We start from the raw sequence: 18,469 nt of genomic DNA on the forward strand, positions 1-18,469 counted from the left end.
GTCACTGACAGCTGGCCTACACACGGCCGAACAGGGGTGTAGCCGGGGGGGCTAATCAATCGTAGTTATTGCAGAAACGTGCATGCCTGCACACCAGTTGTAAGCACTATTCCTGTAATGCAATGATTAGACCTTAGTGAGGTACAGAGCTTTTAGATCAACTTGGCTTCTTTTATCAAAATTGTTAAGTTTGCAGTTATTTAATGTCTGTATTATTCTTTATTGTTTTGTTTTTGCATCTATTTATTGCAAGTTTAATGGCCTAAACTCTGTCAATATCTTCTATGTGCTTTCTTCATTTGTGTCCATGCAAAAGAGTAAACTGCTCTCACTAGAGCACCATGAATAAAACTTGAATAAATGCATGAATTCATTGAAGTTAAGGTATTTGAATACTCTATAGAAACCCTAATGGACTCCTACATTTTTTTATTTATTACTGAAAACCTGAAAAGGTATTCCTCTTTGACTGTTGTAAAATACAGAAATGTGATCACCAAAATAGTTTTTGTCATGGTGAATAGAGTTCCTTACAATAGTGTATACATTATTACATTACTACCACTGATGAGTTCATGTGTGAGCAGCAGTTTAACATTGAAAGTAATGAGGTAAAGCGAATATGCCCAACATTACACACATCAATTTCTATCTGCACCATAGATAGCAGTTAAAAAAGGGCAACATTCTTCTTCCTTTATATTGAAACGGAGAAAAACAAAAAATAGAAAAGGAAAACCCATCATGCAAAGGACAAGGCAGCCAAAAATTGTAGTTACAGGAGATACACACACCCACGTATACACACTAATGCCGAAGCTGGCCCCAAACACAAATACACAACAAAGTCCAACGGTCACACAGATAAGAGGCAGAACACACGCAACCTGGGAAAGACAGGGTCCATCAAAGGCAGGAGCTTAACGCGACAATCAGCTGGGATCATTTTTAATCAGCGAGGACACACCCACCCAAACTTCCTCATCCATTCACAATGAGCATTCAGACTCAGCCCTTTAAAAACTGGAACGAGCTGCTCTGCAGAAAACGACAGACTGATTCAGAAACAGAAACACGGAGGAATCTGAGAGTAGTATAATCTGACCAAACAATGCACGGACGTGAGCAGATTTTAAATTTAAAGTTCAAGCGGGTTTAAATCTACCAACCCAGACAGACGTCACCGTGCGTCTGCTCCTCTTATCATAGCAGACACACAGCGTTGATTTATGACACCTGTTGGCTCCACTCGTTGTTTCACTCTTTCATTCAGTTCTAGTCTCTGAATTAAACCACAGTGTTTTCGAGTGAGTATGTGTGTGTGTGCAGTGTGTTTGTGTATGTGTATGTGTGTGTCTGACTTGTGGCAATTATCAATAAGGACAGGGCATGAGTCCTAAAAGCCTGTGGCTCTTTCCAGAGAGCTCAAACCAGGGGGTTTGCTCTCTAATCACAGATCACACAGCCACAGACTAATAGCTGGCTTCTGTGAGAAAATGGGCCAAAGCCTTTGACACTACAGAGCCACTGTGACCTTCCCTTCCTCACTTTGTCATTGCTGATTAGCCGTCTTGACTGTGTTTTGACTGTGAAACACCTGGTTTCAGTGCCAAGGGCAGTCGTGAGGTTTTTTAAGGCTTTTAGCACTTTAAATGGTCAAGCGTTAATTCACTCACTGGGCAAACAGTCCCATTGAAGTGGACACTCAACTGAACAGGTGCAGTCACTTTTTCAATAGGTCATCTGGGGCTATTGAAATCCAGTGTACACAGAAAGCTCCATTAAAGACAGATTAACTTACACGAGTGTTTCTGAGAGCAAACAACATGTCTAAATGACTGGTTGGGGCAACACCTTCTCTGAAATACAACCACCGTCACATCACTTGGTCACGTGTGTGAGTCCTGACTGAGCAGCACTGTGCATGACAAAAAATGCTAAAAAAGCTTGACCTTCCATATCGTGAATTTGCATGTTGCTTTACGCTCTGGTTTTAATGCTTTACTGTGCAAATGAGGAGACACACCTGTCTGAACTGAAGGGAGAGATACTGATTCTACAAGTCGCCTCTGCAGCAGCCAGTCAGAGAAAAAACGTTCTAATTCATTTGCAGTTTATGTGCGTTAACACTTAATTTGAGGATAATGTGATGGATCCTCCAATATGGCAATACTGGAGAGCTATTATTGTAATTTGAATTAAATTTTTGTTCCTGCATTTTAGATTCTTGACTGCTAATAAAGTTTAACAAATCAGATTCAATCGAGTGCAAAGATGCTGGCAAGACTCTGGGGATTCAGGTTGTCAAGGAAGTAAGCTGTACTGTAAGTGGAGTAAATATACCAAAGACTCAAATACCACACACCATATCCTAATCTATACTATATAAAGTTAATGTAACATGACAGAAGAGCAACCATCTGTGAGAACGCGCCCTGTCATGACCCACCCTCACAAAATGAAGATACAGTAAGGCCTATGCATAGTTGAGTTTCAGATCTGATCATAATCTCCTCTTGTGTCTCAACAGGCCAAGGTGTGACTAAACACACTGATATCTGTGGGTTTTAAACCTCTGCCTGCACTGGCCTACTACCAGTTTGTTTCCAGCCAACACACACATTTGATAATATAGACAAACACAATAAGGTTGGTCGCACAGCGTTAAGGAGTGCGTCAGCCTGCCAGTATTCAGACATTCAGATCCATTCGAGCAGATCAAAGACAGAAAGGCGATGACAATCAGGAGAAGGGAAGTGACGAAGAGAACAAAGTATTTGATAAGATGCCCAACAGTGATCCTTAAATTAATGTTGTCGTCAAATGAGGAGCCATGTTTCATCATATGGTCGACCGAAGTACACGGTGTGATGGTGAGCTCACCTCCAGCTAGCTGAGCTGTTTCATGACTCACATCGTGCCAGCGTGCCCGTGCAGCACACCTCGTTCCATCGCGGCCAGCTCACTCCGATATCTGCATCAACACAGCTGTTTGAAACGACTCCCATTCAGTGTATGATATCACATCCTTACCTACCTGCTGCTTACATCAACTTTGGCAGGGAATCGTGGTTTGTACAGCCAATAAAGCCCTGGATTCACATCACAGGGAGACATGCACTCGTGAAAAATACATTTCACATACTTTAAAGATCAAGACTCACATTTATGCGAGTCTCTGCACACCTCTCTGTTTTCACACACACACACACACACACACACACCTATACAACTAGGCTGATTTTAGTGTCAAAGAATGTAATCTTCCACACAATCACATACAAATGTCTGGCATCCAGGTGAATAACAACAACAACGGCAACTGGGATTGACGAGCTGGAAACCAAATCAATGCCTTTATTGACTTACAGTAACATGGTCCAGACTCAAGGCATGCTGGATGGAGCTTTTACTGCACACAAGCTGTTTACGATCACATCACGGAGAGGGGAGGGGGGCGTTGAAAGAGCAATACTTAAAGTGTTTAATATATTTGCTACATAACTAAAACAACTTGATTTTTTTTTTTTTTTAATAACACTACAGTCAACAACTCCTGTATTTTACTAGATGTCTTTGTAGCCTAGTTGTTGTAATATTTTTATGAGGGTTTGTACTATTTGTTATCATCTGTTCGTTCTTTAGGCTCCGCCTCCCCTTAGTCACTGTTGCTATGCTAGTAAATATTTCCATTTTAGCACGTGGAGTCAGCGGTTTACAGCATCAGTTTGAGCAATTGAAATAGTTATTAATCTATAAAACAAAGATTTAAGACAGCAGCGGACAAAAGCTCCTCATTTGTATTTGTAATAATGAAAAAAAAAGAGTGGATTTAAAGGGGAACTATGCAAGTCTGGTAGGTTTTCCGCTGTTTTGCTAACCCAACTCTTGGCACATTTATTTTCAACAGAGCTGGCGAGAAAGCAATCATTAGAGCGGTAGATACAGTTATTTATCAAATACACATTACAATGTGTATATTTGTGTAGTCTTATCCGTCATAAACAAGAGATTACGGGGCGCGTTTGTGTCCAGTGCCGCCGAGACAAGAGCTGGGACACCGGGGTGAAATGGACTAAACTCTGGGCCTCTTTTGGTTCAGACTCGTGTATTTGGAAGTTCAAACTTCTCAATTTTCAAGAAGTCTAAGAAAATATCTAATTGTGAAATAATCTAAACCCAAAAGGTTCACAATTGGAATTTTTGAGAGAAACTAAATGGTATTAACTTGATATTCAAGCTGTAGCCTAATGACAATCAAACTGAGGACCCTGAGGATTCTACTGCGTGCTTGAGTTAATTTTTTTTGTACAAATATTAATTCATTTCTTTATCCCCATACATCTTGAACAGTATGTTTTTGCTTTACAATAAAAATGAATGGAGTGCCATACACAGCTAACAGGTGTGGTCAAACTGTTACAAATCAAGTTAAGAGCAGGACAGAGCTGTAGGCCACTTCATATAGGCCTATTATAGTCTAGGATCAACTCCCAAATAATGTAGCGTATGTGAACTGGACTTTTCTAAACATAGCATTTTGCCCACGTTGATGATACTACATTCGCGTTAAGGTGTTAATAGTTAGCTAAATAAGTTTACAGAGTAGATAAACACACAATTTAATCCATTGCTTACATTTTTGCTCTTGTTTTTATAAAAGCAATTTTAAATATTACTCTGTCTACTTTGTCTGTAGACCTAATTAATTATAAATCCAAACAGCACACAACGGCAACAAAGGGAAACTCTTTATATAGGGGTAGCCTAATGTTTGTTAGCTTGGTACTTTGAAAGGAACAAGACTTCCCGTTATCACCTGTAAATAGGTGTGTAAAGTAGACTACATGTGCATAATATTGCTGTATTTCTATACCTGTTCATTCTACAGAATATAAATCTTTCGTGGACCAGGAACTTTAAATCACAATATATCCATGTCCCCTTCACATCCAGTGTGGCAATTATAATTATGGATCATGTCAGCTAGAAAGCAGAGTGTGTCTCAGGTCGTATAGCCTCAAGAGGGTTTCTGTTATCTTGTATTAATTACAACAAATCGAAGCTACTCTGCAGACAGCCAATGGAGGAAAAAAAAAGCTCCTGACACAGTTAAAAATATTCAGCATCAAAGAGAGGAGGGAAAGAAATGCTACAGGACAAAATGAGGCTTGATGTTCTTAAATTAGTTCAAGAGGCACTGCCTGAGGAATTAGTATGCAAACGAGACGTTTTTTCATTGCAGAATTTACTATTTGTCGTAAGTATACATAATAAATGACAAAATGGCTGAAGGACGATCAATTATTCAGCAAAGGCAATGAGCTTGTCCCTGAAAGCAGACCATATAGACTTATATGGTCTGCTTTCCTGAGATCCTTGTCATTTAAATTAATACAGTGCGCATACAGGGCTTAGCCTCAGCGGCTAAAGGCCATCCATCCATCCTAACCATAGTAACTGTAGTCAAGGTGAGTTTCACTTTCTGTGACTCATGGGGATTAGCCTGCCTGTATATATAGGCTCAGCGTCCCTCTCTCTGTGAACAATACACACACTGCTGCAGTGCACACCCTGTTATCAGGCTGAGGGAGGCCACTGCTAATCAGATCACGCCCATTAGCTAACTGCATTAACGCGTTGTGATAGTCGTCCACACAGAACGTGCAGCTCACTGATGTGTAAGTCCCCAAGTGTTTGTCTGTGACATCTTGCACCAAAAGAAAAAAGAAGTATACCATCATAACCAAATACATTTTGGATACAAAAAAAGACTGTTTGTTCTCATAGCTGACTTTTATCCAACATGTCATTTATTTTCATTGTCTTTGTTTAGTGTGTTTATGTGCTAATCTGCTGACCCTGCTAACCCTGACCCTAAAAATAAATCACAGCTGAGGCCGATGGGAAGGTCGTTACTTTTACAGGTATTTATCTGTGCATGAACAACACTGCAGTGTAAGTTCGCCCTGAGTGGGAAATGAATATTTGCCTGCAACAGAACTGTCAACCTCATGGTGACATTGGACATGGATTCACCCTCTGTTGGCCATGAATATCTGTACAAAGTGATATGGTAATGTATCTACTCGGTATATTTCAGCCTGGGTCAAGCGTACCGTAATTTCAATCCATAAAGCCATGCTGCTACTGCTGCTAAAACTATATTACAGAAAATATATATCAAGCAAAATCAACATCATTTTAAATGTTTGCACTGTATCAAGAATCCTGCATGAACTGTAGGTGGATGCACTCATGTCAACAGACCTGGAAATCCATCTACCAGCATTTGAAAGACTTGTTGACTCTAACAAACAAATGTACATACTTGCCACCGGCCTTGTCAGAGGGCGAGCGTACATGTGCTCTGACAGCATCTTTCATGGCCATTAGTGCTACTTTAGGCCTCTGATCAATAAGGTGAACAAACACACACATCAGTGGAGAAAGGCCATCTACTGCTTCTCCTCATGAATAATGAATCAGACTCTGCTGACCCATCTGCCCGTCGATTAAGACCCCCTGACTCCTGAAACAACAGGAGCACACACACACACACACATACTGACTGAAACAGCTACATTAACAAATGCATGTCAGAGTCAGTCTTTTAGCTTCTGTGCTTAACTCAAAGAGAGTCATATCAGTTTTAACATTCATAATATATACTGTAAGTGCCGCTCCTCTTAAAATTGCCTTTGATGTTGTTGCTCATATACCACAGAAATTAAGAAATTAATCCTATGTATCAAACAATATTTTTGCTAATAAGAAAAGATGAAGAAACACATCACTGCTACGTTAAATGTGTTTATATTTCACCGACATTTTCTGTTATTTCTGCTGTTTTCCGCCTATTTAGGCCGGGGAAACCTATGGAAAATAACAGTCTGGGAGGGTGAAAAATTGCTCTTTGTTTCAAATGTTCATCACTCATAAAATATATACAAGCTTGTGATAAATTTTTATCTATTTATTATATATGTATTTGTTATAAATATATGTATGATCCATACATCTGAGGAAGTGACGGGGGCAGGGATTAAATGAGGACATGGACCTGGGTGAAAGCAAGGTAGAAATGAAATATGAAAAATTAATTTGTAGAAACTAAACCAACATTAACTAACAAGCATAACAACAGCATGTTATTTCCAGTTACCAGGACAGGAATCAGCATCACAATCAAGTGTCTGTGTAATAAGAAAATTTACGTTTAAAAAAAAAATGCTCTAGATATATATTTTGCAGAAAGCTGACCTTTAGATGTGTGACTTGACACATGAGAGGGAGAAGCTGCAGCTAAAGAACATTAACAGCTAATCAGCAAAGTGTCAGATAAACACTGGATCTCTCAGTGTCCAAATGGATCACTGAGCTTTCCTCTTCCCTGTGGCCTTCACTGTGTCACCTCGCCGCCGCCTGAAAAACTTACAACAACAGCACTGGGAGCTCGACGTTGCACAGATCCACAGACTTTTTTTTCCTTTTCTTTTTTTTGACGTAATCCTCTCCCTGTGTGCCCCACGTGGGAGCAGCACCAGATAATCCTCAAACAGTCGGACAGCTGTCATGTCAGAAACGTGCAGGACAACCTGCCACGACTGATCTGAGTATGAATGATGTAACGTTGAGGAGAGGAAGCACACGCTGGAAACACAAACAGCTCTTTTCATGCTATTGTTTAAAAAAAAAAAAAAAGAGCCATTCTGCTTTGCTGTGTAAATGACCCTGCCCTGCAGTGACAAGAAACAGCAGAAGCGGTTTGGGTGAGGAGGGGGGGGGGGGGCTGGTGGTCTGCGTGTGACAATAACAGCGAGAGGTCCTGCGGTCGGTCACGTGCAGGCTCTATGGTTACATAAGGGCATTTTAGGATTTTCAAACCATTGTCAGGACAAGTACAGTAATCATCCTTAACATCCACCAGTGGACTGTTTCCCAAAGCCTGTGCATTTAAATATGACAGACCTGAATCAGTTTGTTAGCTGGGCCCGAGTGCATCAAGCATCAAATGACAAATACGGCCAACAATAACAAATCATTCATAAAACATCAGACTGTAATTAGGTGTGACTTGAGTTGAGCAGGAAGCCACAACTGACTAATGTGACTAATAAAGTTGTTGCAACAATTATCACATCAATCAGTCATCACACACCTACAGTTTGGAAACTTAATTGTGCCTTGCTCCAAAAGAAAGAGATAAGGAATACAATAAAACCATCAACAGAAAATTAATTTGCAGCTATTCTGATAGTCAAATGTAAAGATTAGCAGTTGTTTTTTTGGGTTTTTTTACCGCTGTGATCTGAATATTTTTGAGATTTAAACTTTGGGACAAAACAAGCAGCTAAAATGTGCATGTAAATACTTGCAAGTATACTTTTACTACTTTCTGACATTTTATGGATTAAACAATTAATTGATTATTTTTTTAAAAAAAATGGTTAAATCAATAATGAAAACAGATATTAGGTGCAGCCACAACAACTAAATGACATGCTTTTAAGACATATAATCAATAAATGACTTCAAAGGCTATCCTCATGAGTTACATTGATCAATGCATCTACAGCCAATGTATTTACTGTTCTCAGTGTCATATCATTGTAAGCTGAACATATTTTGGTTGGAGAGAACTATTTTGATGACGTTATCAAAGCTGATCGTGTCTGAACATCTTAAGTTATTGTTCTCCTAAAAACCTAATTCGAGGGTGTACTTTACCTGCCATTAAAGACCAGATCAAAACATCTGGTTTTGATTGGTGCCAGAAAAATAGCTGAAATCTGTCCAATACAAAAAGCTTTTTAGTACACCCTTTAGTGGTTTTGCTTCATTTGCATTAGCGGAACTGCTGGTGTGGACTAGGAAGGTTTCAGTATTGTGACAGCTTTACCTTGAAATTCATTAAGTAAATGGCTTTTCAAGTAAAACAAACATTTGTCTTGTCTTACAATGTGAGATGTTTGAGAATATGGATCATGGAAGAAGCCTTATTTCACAGGTTTTTTATATGATATTGTCTCTTAGGCCTCTAAAGAGTCCCAAAGGAGGCAGTTTAAGTCAGTATCAGTAGTTTCATTGACAGTGTGAGGACAGTAGGATTAAATGTGACAGGACACAAACACCATGAAGTCGCCTTGGTCCTGCTGGGCGGGGAGGCAGGACTTCATTAGGTTTAGTGAAGAGTGAACCACAGGAGTCAGAGACTTAAGGCCCCCGGGGGCTTTGTTCTGGAGGTATAGTCATGTATGAGGCATCATTTAGTGGCAACGTCAGGTTCTCCACCACCAGCAGCACCACCTCAGACCACAGAGGACATGTGAGATGATCTCATTCACCTTCAGGCTGTTTCTAACCTGTTACTAAATCAGTGACATAATCCAACAAAAGGGCAAAAGCAAACAGGAATACATGATACACACAGTTTCTGTTGGAGCTAGAGGACCCAACTGCACGCATTTATTTCGCTGAAACAGTTTCTCAGTCAATCGATCTGTTCCTTGCAGCCGCTGAAATGTAAGGATTTTGTTTCTCTCTGTTGTGTACTCTTGGAAATTTCATGCCTGCCGGGTTAGAGCTGTTAGTTGCAAAAAAGCAGTTTGAAGATGGTATCCTCGTATCTAGGATGACCTTCGACAGCCATGCTTATGTGCAGCCATGGTACTTTCAGCCGCCCATACTCACAGTGAAAGTGCTAACATGTAGATGTTAAGTCGGAACAATCAATATTTACATTATTTTGACTTGACAATGGCACTAGAGAAAAAGTTAATCACCAAAGTTCTTCCAATTCAACCTCTGGAGACCTTGAATAATACAATATCCACCAAAAATCAGGGCCAAATTTGCATCTATTGTAAAAAATATTTCTCTAAAAAACAACACTGTCACTAACTGGTGGCATTAAAAGAAAGTCAGCAATCAAAGTTATAACTATTTATTCTCTGGAGGGACTACTGCATTTCAGTCTAGATCAAAATGTTCGACCACCCAACATTTCTATCTACTAAGCCACGATGGCTACAAATATTTTACAGATTAAACATAAAGCTGCAGGATATCACCATGTAGTTGTGTTTTCTACAATCCAGTAACAAAAGGCAGAGATTCTCCATCCTACACTGACAGGCCTCCACCACAGTCTCACCTTGTCACATAATGACTTATCACCCTTTCATTGGTTTCTTCACCTCCGTGCGCATTAACAGCTAATGAGCCACAAAAACACAACAAACGCAACACATTTTGCACACCCAACGCTGCAGAGGAGATCTACATGCATGCCATCTGTGCATCAGTGCGTCAGGAGCAGTTATCAGCCAATGCCTTTGAATCTTTTGCATTTGGGTGAAAATACCCCGATACCGCACAAGGCTGTCGCTAACAATAATTATTAATATTCATCCTTGATTATTTTCTCATTATTTTTTCATTGGGTCTATAAAACGGTAAACTGATGTTTTTAAATGTCTTAAAAGCTCTTCACCTTGATGTATTATCTCACTACAAGGCCGTCTTAGTAGCAGTTCTGGAGATTTCCCTTATTGTTCCACATGATCTATGAGCAGGAGGGGTAGGCCTATATCCAGTTATCAAGGAAATGCAGATGATTACATTTCCATTTTTACTGAGCACTTAATATCGTCAATGTTTACTTAAAGGGACAACGAGGAGTTTTGGAAAAGCAAAGCGTTTTCACACTACATTTATGAGCCTCCGCGCGCACCGTAAAATTCTTTTGACCGGCGCAAGACAGACTCATGTTTTCATTCATCAATAATTAAAGTCAGAGGTTCAAAGAGGTTCACATACCGTCGTAGTTCCGACCATAAACGGCGATTCAGCTACGTTATTCTCATGACTCGTTGCGAAACTGAAAGTAAAGAAACGCTGATCGGCTCGACCAGCATCTCCGCCACCACTAATAGTAACAAAATAACGATAGAGACAGAATGATATATTTATCGAAAATGGGCCCATTAACAAGTGTGGGTAGCGGAGATTCATCCACATTAACGTGAGACTTTTTTATAACCGATTAAAAACTCCTCGTTGTCCCTTTAACTGTTTCAAAGCCACACGAAGATCATGAGATATGATCCAAAGCTCCAATGGATCTAAAGATATTCAGCGTACCGAGGGCTATAAAATGGCAGCTAGTGTTTTTATTTGCAAATATTTGAGAAGTTGGAACCAGTGCAAAATCAATCAGCTGTCAAAATCGCTGCAGATCAATTTTCTGTTGATAAACTCATTAATCAATCAACTATTCTGTCCAAGTGTTGTGCTGCACACTTGGCTTGTTGTGTGATTGCATGGGATTACAACTGCAGTTCAAAGTACAATATTAGACTAAATATCAACAGACTTCTGAGGTTATCAAGTCGTAATGTTTGTCTAGAATACAGGTTATTTGACGTTGACTTTATTGCACAACAGCAGCATGACGGAGACGTATATTGCCTGGAGGGGATTTCTACCAATCAGGTCCTCGGGTCCAAAGACCTATTTGCTCAAAAGCACGCCTGCAATTCACAGCAGTTATTACAGCAGGAAGGACTTTGATACCTGTAACTGAATGGGGCTCTAGTTACTGTTTTGACATAGGTGACAATACAGTAGGCTACAAGACAAATAAACAATAACTTATCCCCCTTTTTTGCAGGAAAGAGCTTAGGAGACAAAAACAGCAGAGTCTCTGCTTCCGAGAAACTGAAGATCTGAGCCTCCACATAGCAAACTGCACAAGTCACAGTTTGGACAAAGTGGGAGAATCTCAGGTATGTGTTAACAGTCTGTGTGATAACATGCCAGAGATACAGGTTGGCGCTTTATGGCCTGACATGAAAGTGCACAGCAGATTTCTAGAGACACACACACCATAATTAGGCAGAAGAGAGTCCAGTGTCTTCAAATACCACAAACTCCTCATTAAAAACTATCTGCATCCATCAGTACGTGTCATTTCCCTCGTTAAAAGCCAACTACAAGGGTGAAATTTATTTCTGGTTGGGAGTTTTCAGTTTCCCACAAGTAAGGACGTGTTGCAGAGTCATTTGGCTAATGCCCATGTTGGCAGGGGTTTGCCCTTTAAGTAGATGACGGGCCGACTTAAGAGAGATCTTGTGCTGGAGCATAGACTGTAAAAAGAATGGACGTAGCGTCCGTGACGTCACCCATTGGTTTTGGGGAGTCGTTTTTGTGACTCAAATATGGCGGCCTGAACAGCGCCATGTTGGATTGGCCGGCCGAGAACCCGCCCACTGGCCTCGAAGCAGCTGTCCACGGAGCTGCTCAGACCTGTCACTCAACGTTTCCGCGCCCTGATTGGCCAGAATCTTAACCTTTTAACAGTAAAACGGCAGAGTAAAAAAAAAATTCACCCCCCTCAGAGTGTGTGCGGGGGTACAAACTATCGATTGAGACGAAAAAACGTTCTGACACCAGGCTTTTAACATGTTTACTGAGGATGCAAAGTCGGCGATTTTAACATGGGGGTCTATGGGGAATGCTCCCTTCTGACACCAGCCCCCAGAGGAATCCGAGGGGATTGCAGTTTTTTGAACGCGGAAGTGAGCTTCACTTCTCAGACCGACAACTGCCCCCTTGTGCTGGAGTGACACCTCTACACACCACCAACCAACACCAGTACGACGACTTACGTCTGCCACACTTGTTCTGCAACTCACTACTCTACTGTAGGCTACTCATTTGTACAGTCTGAGAAACTGTTCAGTTTTATGAATGAGAAGCTGGCAATTCAAAGCATGCAGATCATTAGCAACACCTAGTGTAGGCTATGACTTATTCAGGGCCCGGCTAGAAATTAGCCTCAAACCACAGCAACAATTAGACTATTTGTTCAAAGAGTTTGTTTAGAAGATCGGTACAACTCTTATATTTTTGTAGGCTACAATGAATCATATTCACATCTTGTGAGAGTGGAGGTAAAGGTGTTAACAATTACCATGTTTACAACTTTTGGACGACTTATGGCATCTTCTTCTGCTACAGCCTTTCAATTTAATGAAGATGTAGCAAACGAGTTGGTTGTATGGTACTACAGTAGACACTGGATGTTGTGCAAAAAAAAAAAAACCTTTTCAAGTGAATTTCAGTGTACAATTTCAGCCTTAAGCTAACCTTTGCTTGCACTTAGCGCTACGTTGGAGAACTTTCAGAAAAAACAGACTTTCCGAGTCATGACTTGGATGTTGTCATGAATGTTATTAGGAGGGGAAAACTAGTAAGAACAGTGACAATGACATTTACATAAATGTGGTACAGCCTAGGTATTGAGTGAGAGCCAAAGGTAAGCCTATAGCATTAAGGCTAGAAGCCAGAGCAAACAGCCTTTTGAATATCTGGTCTCTAATAAACACATTGAAATGTGTAAAACTGAAAGGTTTTTTTATGGGAATTATATTTTTATTTCTTTAGAGGTGTTTGTTTTTACTTTGGAGCTCTGTTTGTCTTTATGCTAAGCTAAGCTAATTCATTTCCTCGAGCGCCATGATTGATATAGTGTGGTATTGATCTCCTCACGTAATGGACAATGGTGTATAGTTAGGATGGACACCAAAAACATCTTAAATAAACATTTCTTTTTTATTTGCTCTTATTGCGCTTGACCTCTGTTTTCACCTACAGCTGGATTTCAAGTTTAGAAGATTGTTAATTAAAAATTGAATCATTCATTTGGACATAAGGATATTACTATGAAACCATGAGCCGTATCATCACTTTAGAGTCAAATCAAAGTTTATAAAGAATGCTTAATGTTAACCAAAGTGCATCACCTGCTCTTGTTGAAGTGATGTAGCCTACCATGCCACACTAGAAGAGCCTTGGCACTAAGTCCCAACTTTCTCCCACTGCTCCACATGTGGTGAGCATTAGACCCGGGTCATTAAACACAGAGCTTTTAAACTGCTTTTGCTTTTGTCTTTAGTTTGTTTATGTCCATCGAGACAAAAGTGAGTGTAAACAATAGATCCAAACCATCTGGTGAACTGGTGGCTGGACATAATGCTGCCACCCATGGAGCAAAAATAATAGATTTCACTCATAACTAATTTCACATAATTTGGGCTTTGGGAACAGGAAGCATTAACCGCATGTGGATTCAATTGAGGAAACTGTTGCTTACAGAACATGATTTTAGGCTGCAACTATATATTTATTAGTGATATAGCCTATATTTTACCTGTGGGATGCCTTAAAGCAGCATTACAGTCATCCGAAACTCAAAGATATACTATTTAAAAAAATGTTTTTAACATTGACTGGACATCTCACCTTTAAAAAACCTGGAACCAGCACAACAGATTAATTTTGTTCCCAAAGGTCTAATCAACATTAGCCTACTAAACAACATGTGTCTGACCAATAATCAAAAACTTCAAACCATTCAGCCGAAAGTCATTTGAGCCTGACCAATCAATTGATCAGTTCTATAGCGTAAATACATAGCGTAAAGTTCCAGCATTAGTTGGTGTTGCAATCACCCGACACCAATCAGTCAGAGATTTTGTGAAGTCGCTCTGAAAATAATCTGATTTAGTCGTTTCTAAAGTGAGATGTGGGGAAGTTTCAGCAGGACTCAAAACAATGAATAATACAATTAGTTGATAGGAAATCTAATTGACAGTCACAGAAAACTAATCAGCAACTGTTTGGATGATCATTAAATCATTTTAGTAATTTTTTCAAATAAAATACAAAATATCTACTGGTTCCAGCCTCTAAAATGTGTGGATTTGCTGCTCCTCTTTGTCAAGTGCAAACTGCAGCTGCCAGACTATTAGGCACACATAGAAACCGCCTTTCTGTATAATGCCATAAAGTTCCACAGCATCACAAACTACATCTCCCATATAAAGCCAAATCAACAACTCTGTAATCAATTTCAGTGACAAATGGACCTTATCATCAACATGATTTATTGCTGGACTGTTCTATTAGTTAGTAGGTGTATCAATGAACTGCCAATTGAGTGTATAATGGACATATTTAACCAATTCTAGACATTTATAACCACAACAATGAATCAATTTATCAATAGGCTACCTGCAGCCCTGATTTTATTTTAGATTGATCACTTTAATTCCAAGTCATGTAAATGTTAAAAAGATGATTCGGAAAATTAGAGATTGATTAGCTTCAGTAGAAAAAGCTTTGTTTCACATGATCAAACTGCATTTTCATAAGGAAGGGGGTTCTGCAAAGGTAAACAATCCTATGAGAAGTGGCCTCTGTGTGGCAGAAGTTAAAAACATGCACTTTGTAGTAACAACACACTCAAAAAACTAACTGGACCCGAGTTATGTCATGGTGGGAATCTCCCCCCCGGTCGGTCTGAGGAGTCTGTCTGTGCAGCCGCATGGCAGAGCTGCAGCAGCTCGGAGCCACGCTGCAGCAGAGTGCACAGCCCCAAATCAAAAAAACCTCTCACCGGCGGGACAAGCCGGTTTACAGCGCAGGCAGGGTAAACACGAAACCGGCGAAATGACAAGCGACCTACAGACAGACACACACAGACACGCTGCAAGAAGAGTTGAAGACTGAGGGTGAACTCACCTTTGAGACGGTCATGTGGTGCGAGACGCGGCGGCAGGTGCTGGTGGTAGTTTTCCCCGGAGAGGACTCGGTGGAGCGGTGCAGCAGCGGCGGTGCAGCCGGTGGAGGAGTTCCCAGAGCGGGGATGAGTCGTGTTAAAACACCGGTGGTGGTGGTGGTGGTTGTTGTTGCATGGTGGTCCGGTCACTTCCAAGTCATGATGCCCGGCCTGACCTTGAGAGTCCCACACAGAGAAAATATATATTTATATATTAAAAAATAATAATAAAAGCTCAGAGACAGAGCACAGCCCTCCTCCACACCACAGCTGCTGAAAAAAAGAAAACAAGAGCAGGAGGAGGATGGGGAGAGATGCGAGCACAGGATGCGACGAGGGAGGAGGAGGAGGAGGAGGAGGAGCAGGGAGGGGCGAGGCGAGGCAGTCCAGGTTGATTCAAAGCATAGTGTATCATTAAAGGGAGATAAAAATAACTCAGAGTGCAAGTGGAGTCTCTAAGGGACACACACCACAAATGTCAAAATTGGAAACAATGCTGGATTATAAACCAGTGGTGAAAAGTAGTAATAGATTTACTCAGTGTTCTTTGGTGCAATTCTGAAATATTTTTTTCATGTAGCCTACTTTATATTAAATTTCTATTCACATCTGTAGTTACCAGTTCCTTGAATTATGGATTATTTGAATGTGATATTATAAGAATTTAAAATCATCCATCTCAAGTTGCTGCATCACACTGCTGTGTAGAAGTCTATGCGTCTGTTAAATGTGTCACATGACATAACATAAGAATATAAAATATAATTCTTACATCGATCAGAAATGTTATTACTGTTGATGTTTTCTGTGTAGGCTACATGTTTGTGTATGTGTGCAGAGATGTGCAGCAAAAATGAAAAAACAACAATAAATCAAACAATTTGTGTGTTAATTTGTTCACACATTTGCTTTCCTGAAACACAATATTAAATATTAAAAAAACATGACAAGACTTTTAAAATGGACGCAAAATCCTGAGGCCCAGTCTATAAGCTGCATGAGTCAAAAGCTATAGTTTTTTGTTCAAACATGGTTCAAACTCCTGAATAAATGTGTGTTTACTCTGCAGCATGATGCACAGGTTGGTTTCCGTCTCTGTAGGACATTTATCTTTATAATAATAATAATAATAATGAAGCTGTGATGTGTCACCTCACCTCATGTGTGAACTGTCATGGGAACCTAAAGGCCACAGCTCCTACACACATAACGCAGTGTGGGGAAGTAAAGGGAGGAAGAGGCATCATCGGTATGGGCTCGAACATCAGTTTGGCCTCAGGGCCCTGAAGGGATCGTTACTGCTGAAATGCAGTCGGTTAAGTACAGACATCTGAAGTGTTGCTACAACTCTAATTTGCATAGATTCCATATGGTTTCAGGTGTGTCTGTCTGTGTGTGTGTGCAGATAAACGGCTCATGGAGCTTTCTGATATCTAATTCAGTTTGTTCTGGCTGAACGCTGCCTTTACTGACCGTGGGGATTTGATATGTTGGCATGGTGAGAAATGCACAATTCTCAATTATGAAATAAAGTAGGACAACTCTCAAGTGTCAAAAAGTGGATCCTAATCAGAGTGCCTTCTGGGTAAATACTTAGTATTCACCCAGAAGGCACTCTAACAAAGTATAGGAACCAAAAACAGTAACATAAATAGTCAAATTAGTTTTGGACTACCTTTTCCACAATGATAAGTACAAGAAGTCACTCCACCATGTGTCTTTCAGGGCACATCTGTATTTAAGAGGTTGTTGCCCCCTGGTGTTGAAGCTCTGCAATTACAAGATCCATGAAAGGTACCACATGACTTATTACTGTTGTTTTATTTTGACAGTCTCTATGAATGGTTTAGGTAAGGAAACAAGGCAGATGAGGCTAAAGCTACAAGTTTGGGACAATAATTTGTTTCAGTGTTTTCCTCCTGTCACAGAGCAGTTTACAAGCCCATCCCAGGACAGTGTCACGTTTCCCTCAACATTTTCCTCTTGGAGATTAATGATGATGTCCAGACATCCACTCTGAAATATAGTGGATCTGCAGAACATGGCCATGGATGGATCCAGCTGCGAAATTATGCTGTCTGATAAACTTCTTCAACAGGCAGTGCAGTTTAGTAAAGAAATGTCTTTTTTTTTGTTCTTATGAAGTAAATGTTATTTAATATTTTAGGCAGCTATGAAAACAGAGCAAAAACTTTACTTATAATAATAAAAGTTGCCAGTCTTATGCGAAAGGCACATTACCTTAACTGTGTGTTTCATGTCATGTTTTTCACAAATTGTATATTCACCTTCTCTTTTCAACATGTGATGATTACAATCTTGATTTGCCCTTTTAATGAATGTACAATTATATAATCAAGAAGGGTACAATTTGTAAAAACCTGTGGAAATATTGCACACAACATGTTTTTACCGGGAGATTTTTTTATTATTATTATTATTATTATTATTATTCAGGTGAGGTCTACCAACAAGAGTGATGTGTGTAACAAGTCCCTTCGTCACCTGGAGGCTCAACAGTCAAATACTTGAGCTGCTTGGACAAGTTGTCTGACTCCCTGCAGAGTAATGGGTTTGTTCGTTTTCTCAGGAGCAACTTTCTCCTCTGAAAATAGAGTTAGAGGCTCCGAGTCTTTCAGAAACATTGATTATACCAACAGAACTTCTCTTTTAAAGCTGATGCTCTTCTGTGACACCACAGCGTCATTAACAACTGCTTTACCTTGATTTTTCCTTTTTAAATCAAAGCCAAAAGTGTATACGTAAGATTTTTTTTGATGCTACAATAGATTTAAAACTGGTCAAGCCATAAATATTCATGAAAAAACAAAAACAAAAGTCACA

General features: G+C 40.0%; 1 protein-coding gene across 1 annotated transcript in view; it reads right to left on the reverse strand.

Annotated features, from left to right (window-relative positions):
- Nucleotides 1-15,920, reverse strand: part of coro2aa (coronin 2Aa) — a 37,914-nt gene extending 21,994 nt beyond the window's left edge. Inside the window, exon 1 of the mRNA XM_085781105.1 lies at nucleotides 15,589-15,920. Coding sequence (XP_085637231.1) covers nucleotides 15,589-15,603 — 15 coding nt within the window. The 5' untranslated portion in view covers nucleotides 15,604-15,920. The remainder of the gene's footprint in view (nucleotides 1-15,588) is intronic.
- Nucleotides 15,921-18,469: the final 2,549 nt, after the last annotated feature.

Source organism: Trachurus japonicus, chromosome 1 (assembly GCF_045865225.1).
Source record: "Trachurus japonicus isolate A0001 chromosome 1, Traja_1.0".
Taxonomy (NCBI): Eukaryota; Metazoa; Chordata; class Actinopteri; order Carangiformes; family Carangidae; genus Trachurus; species Trachurus japonicus.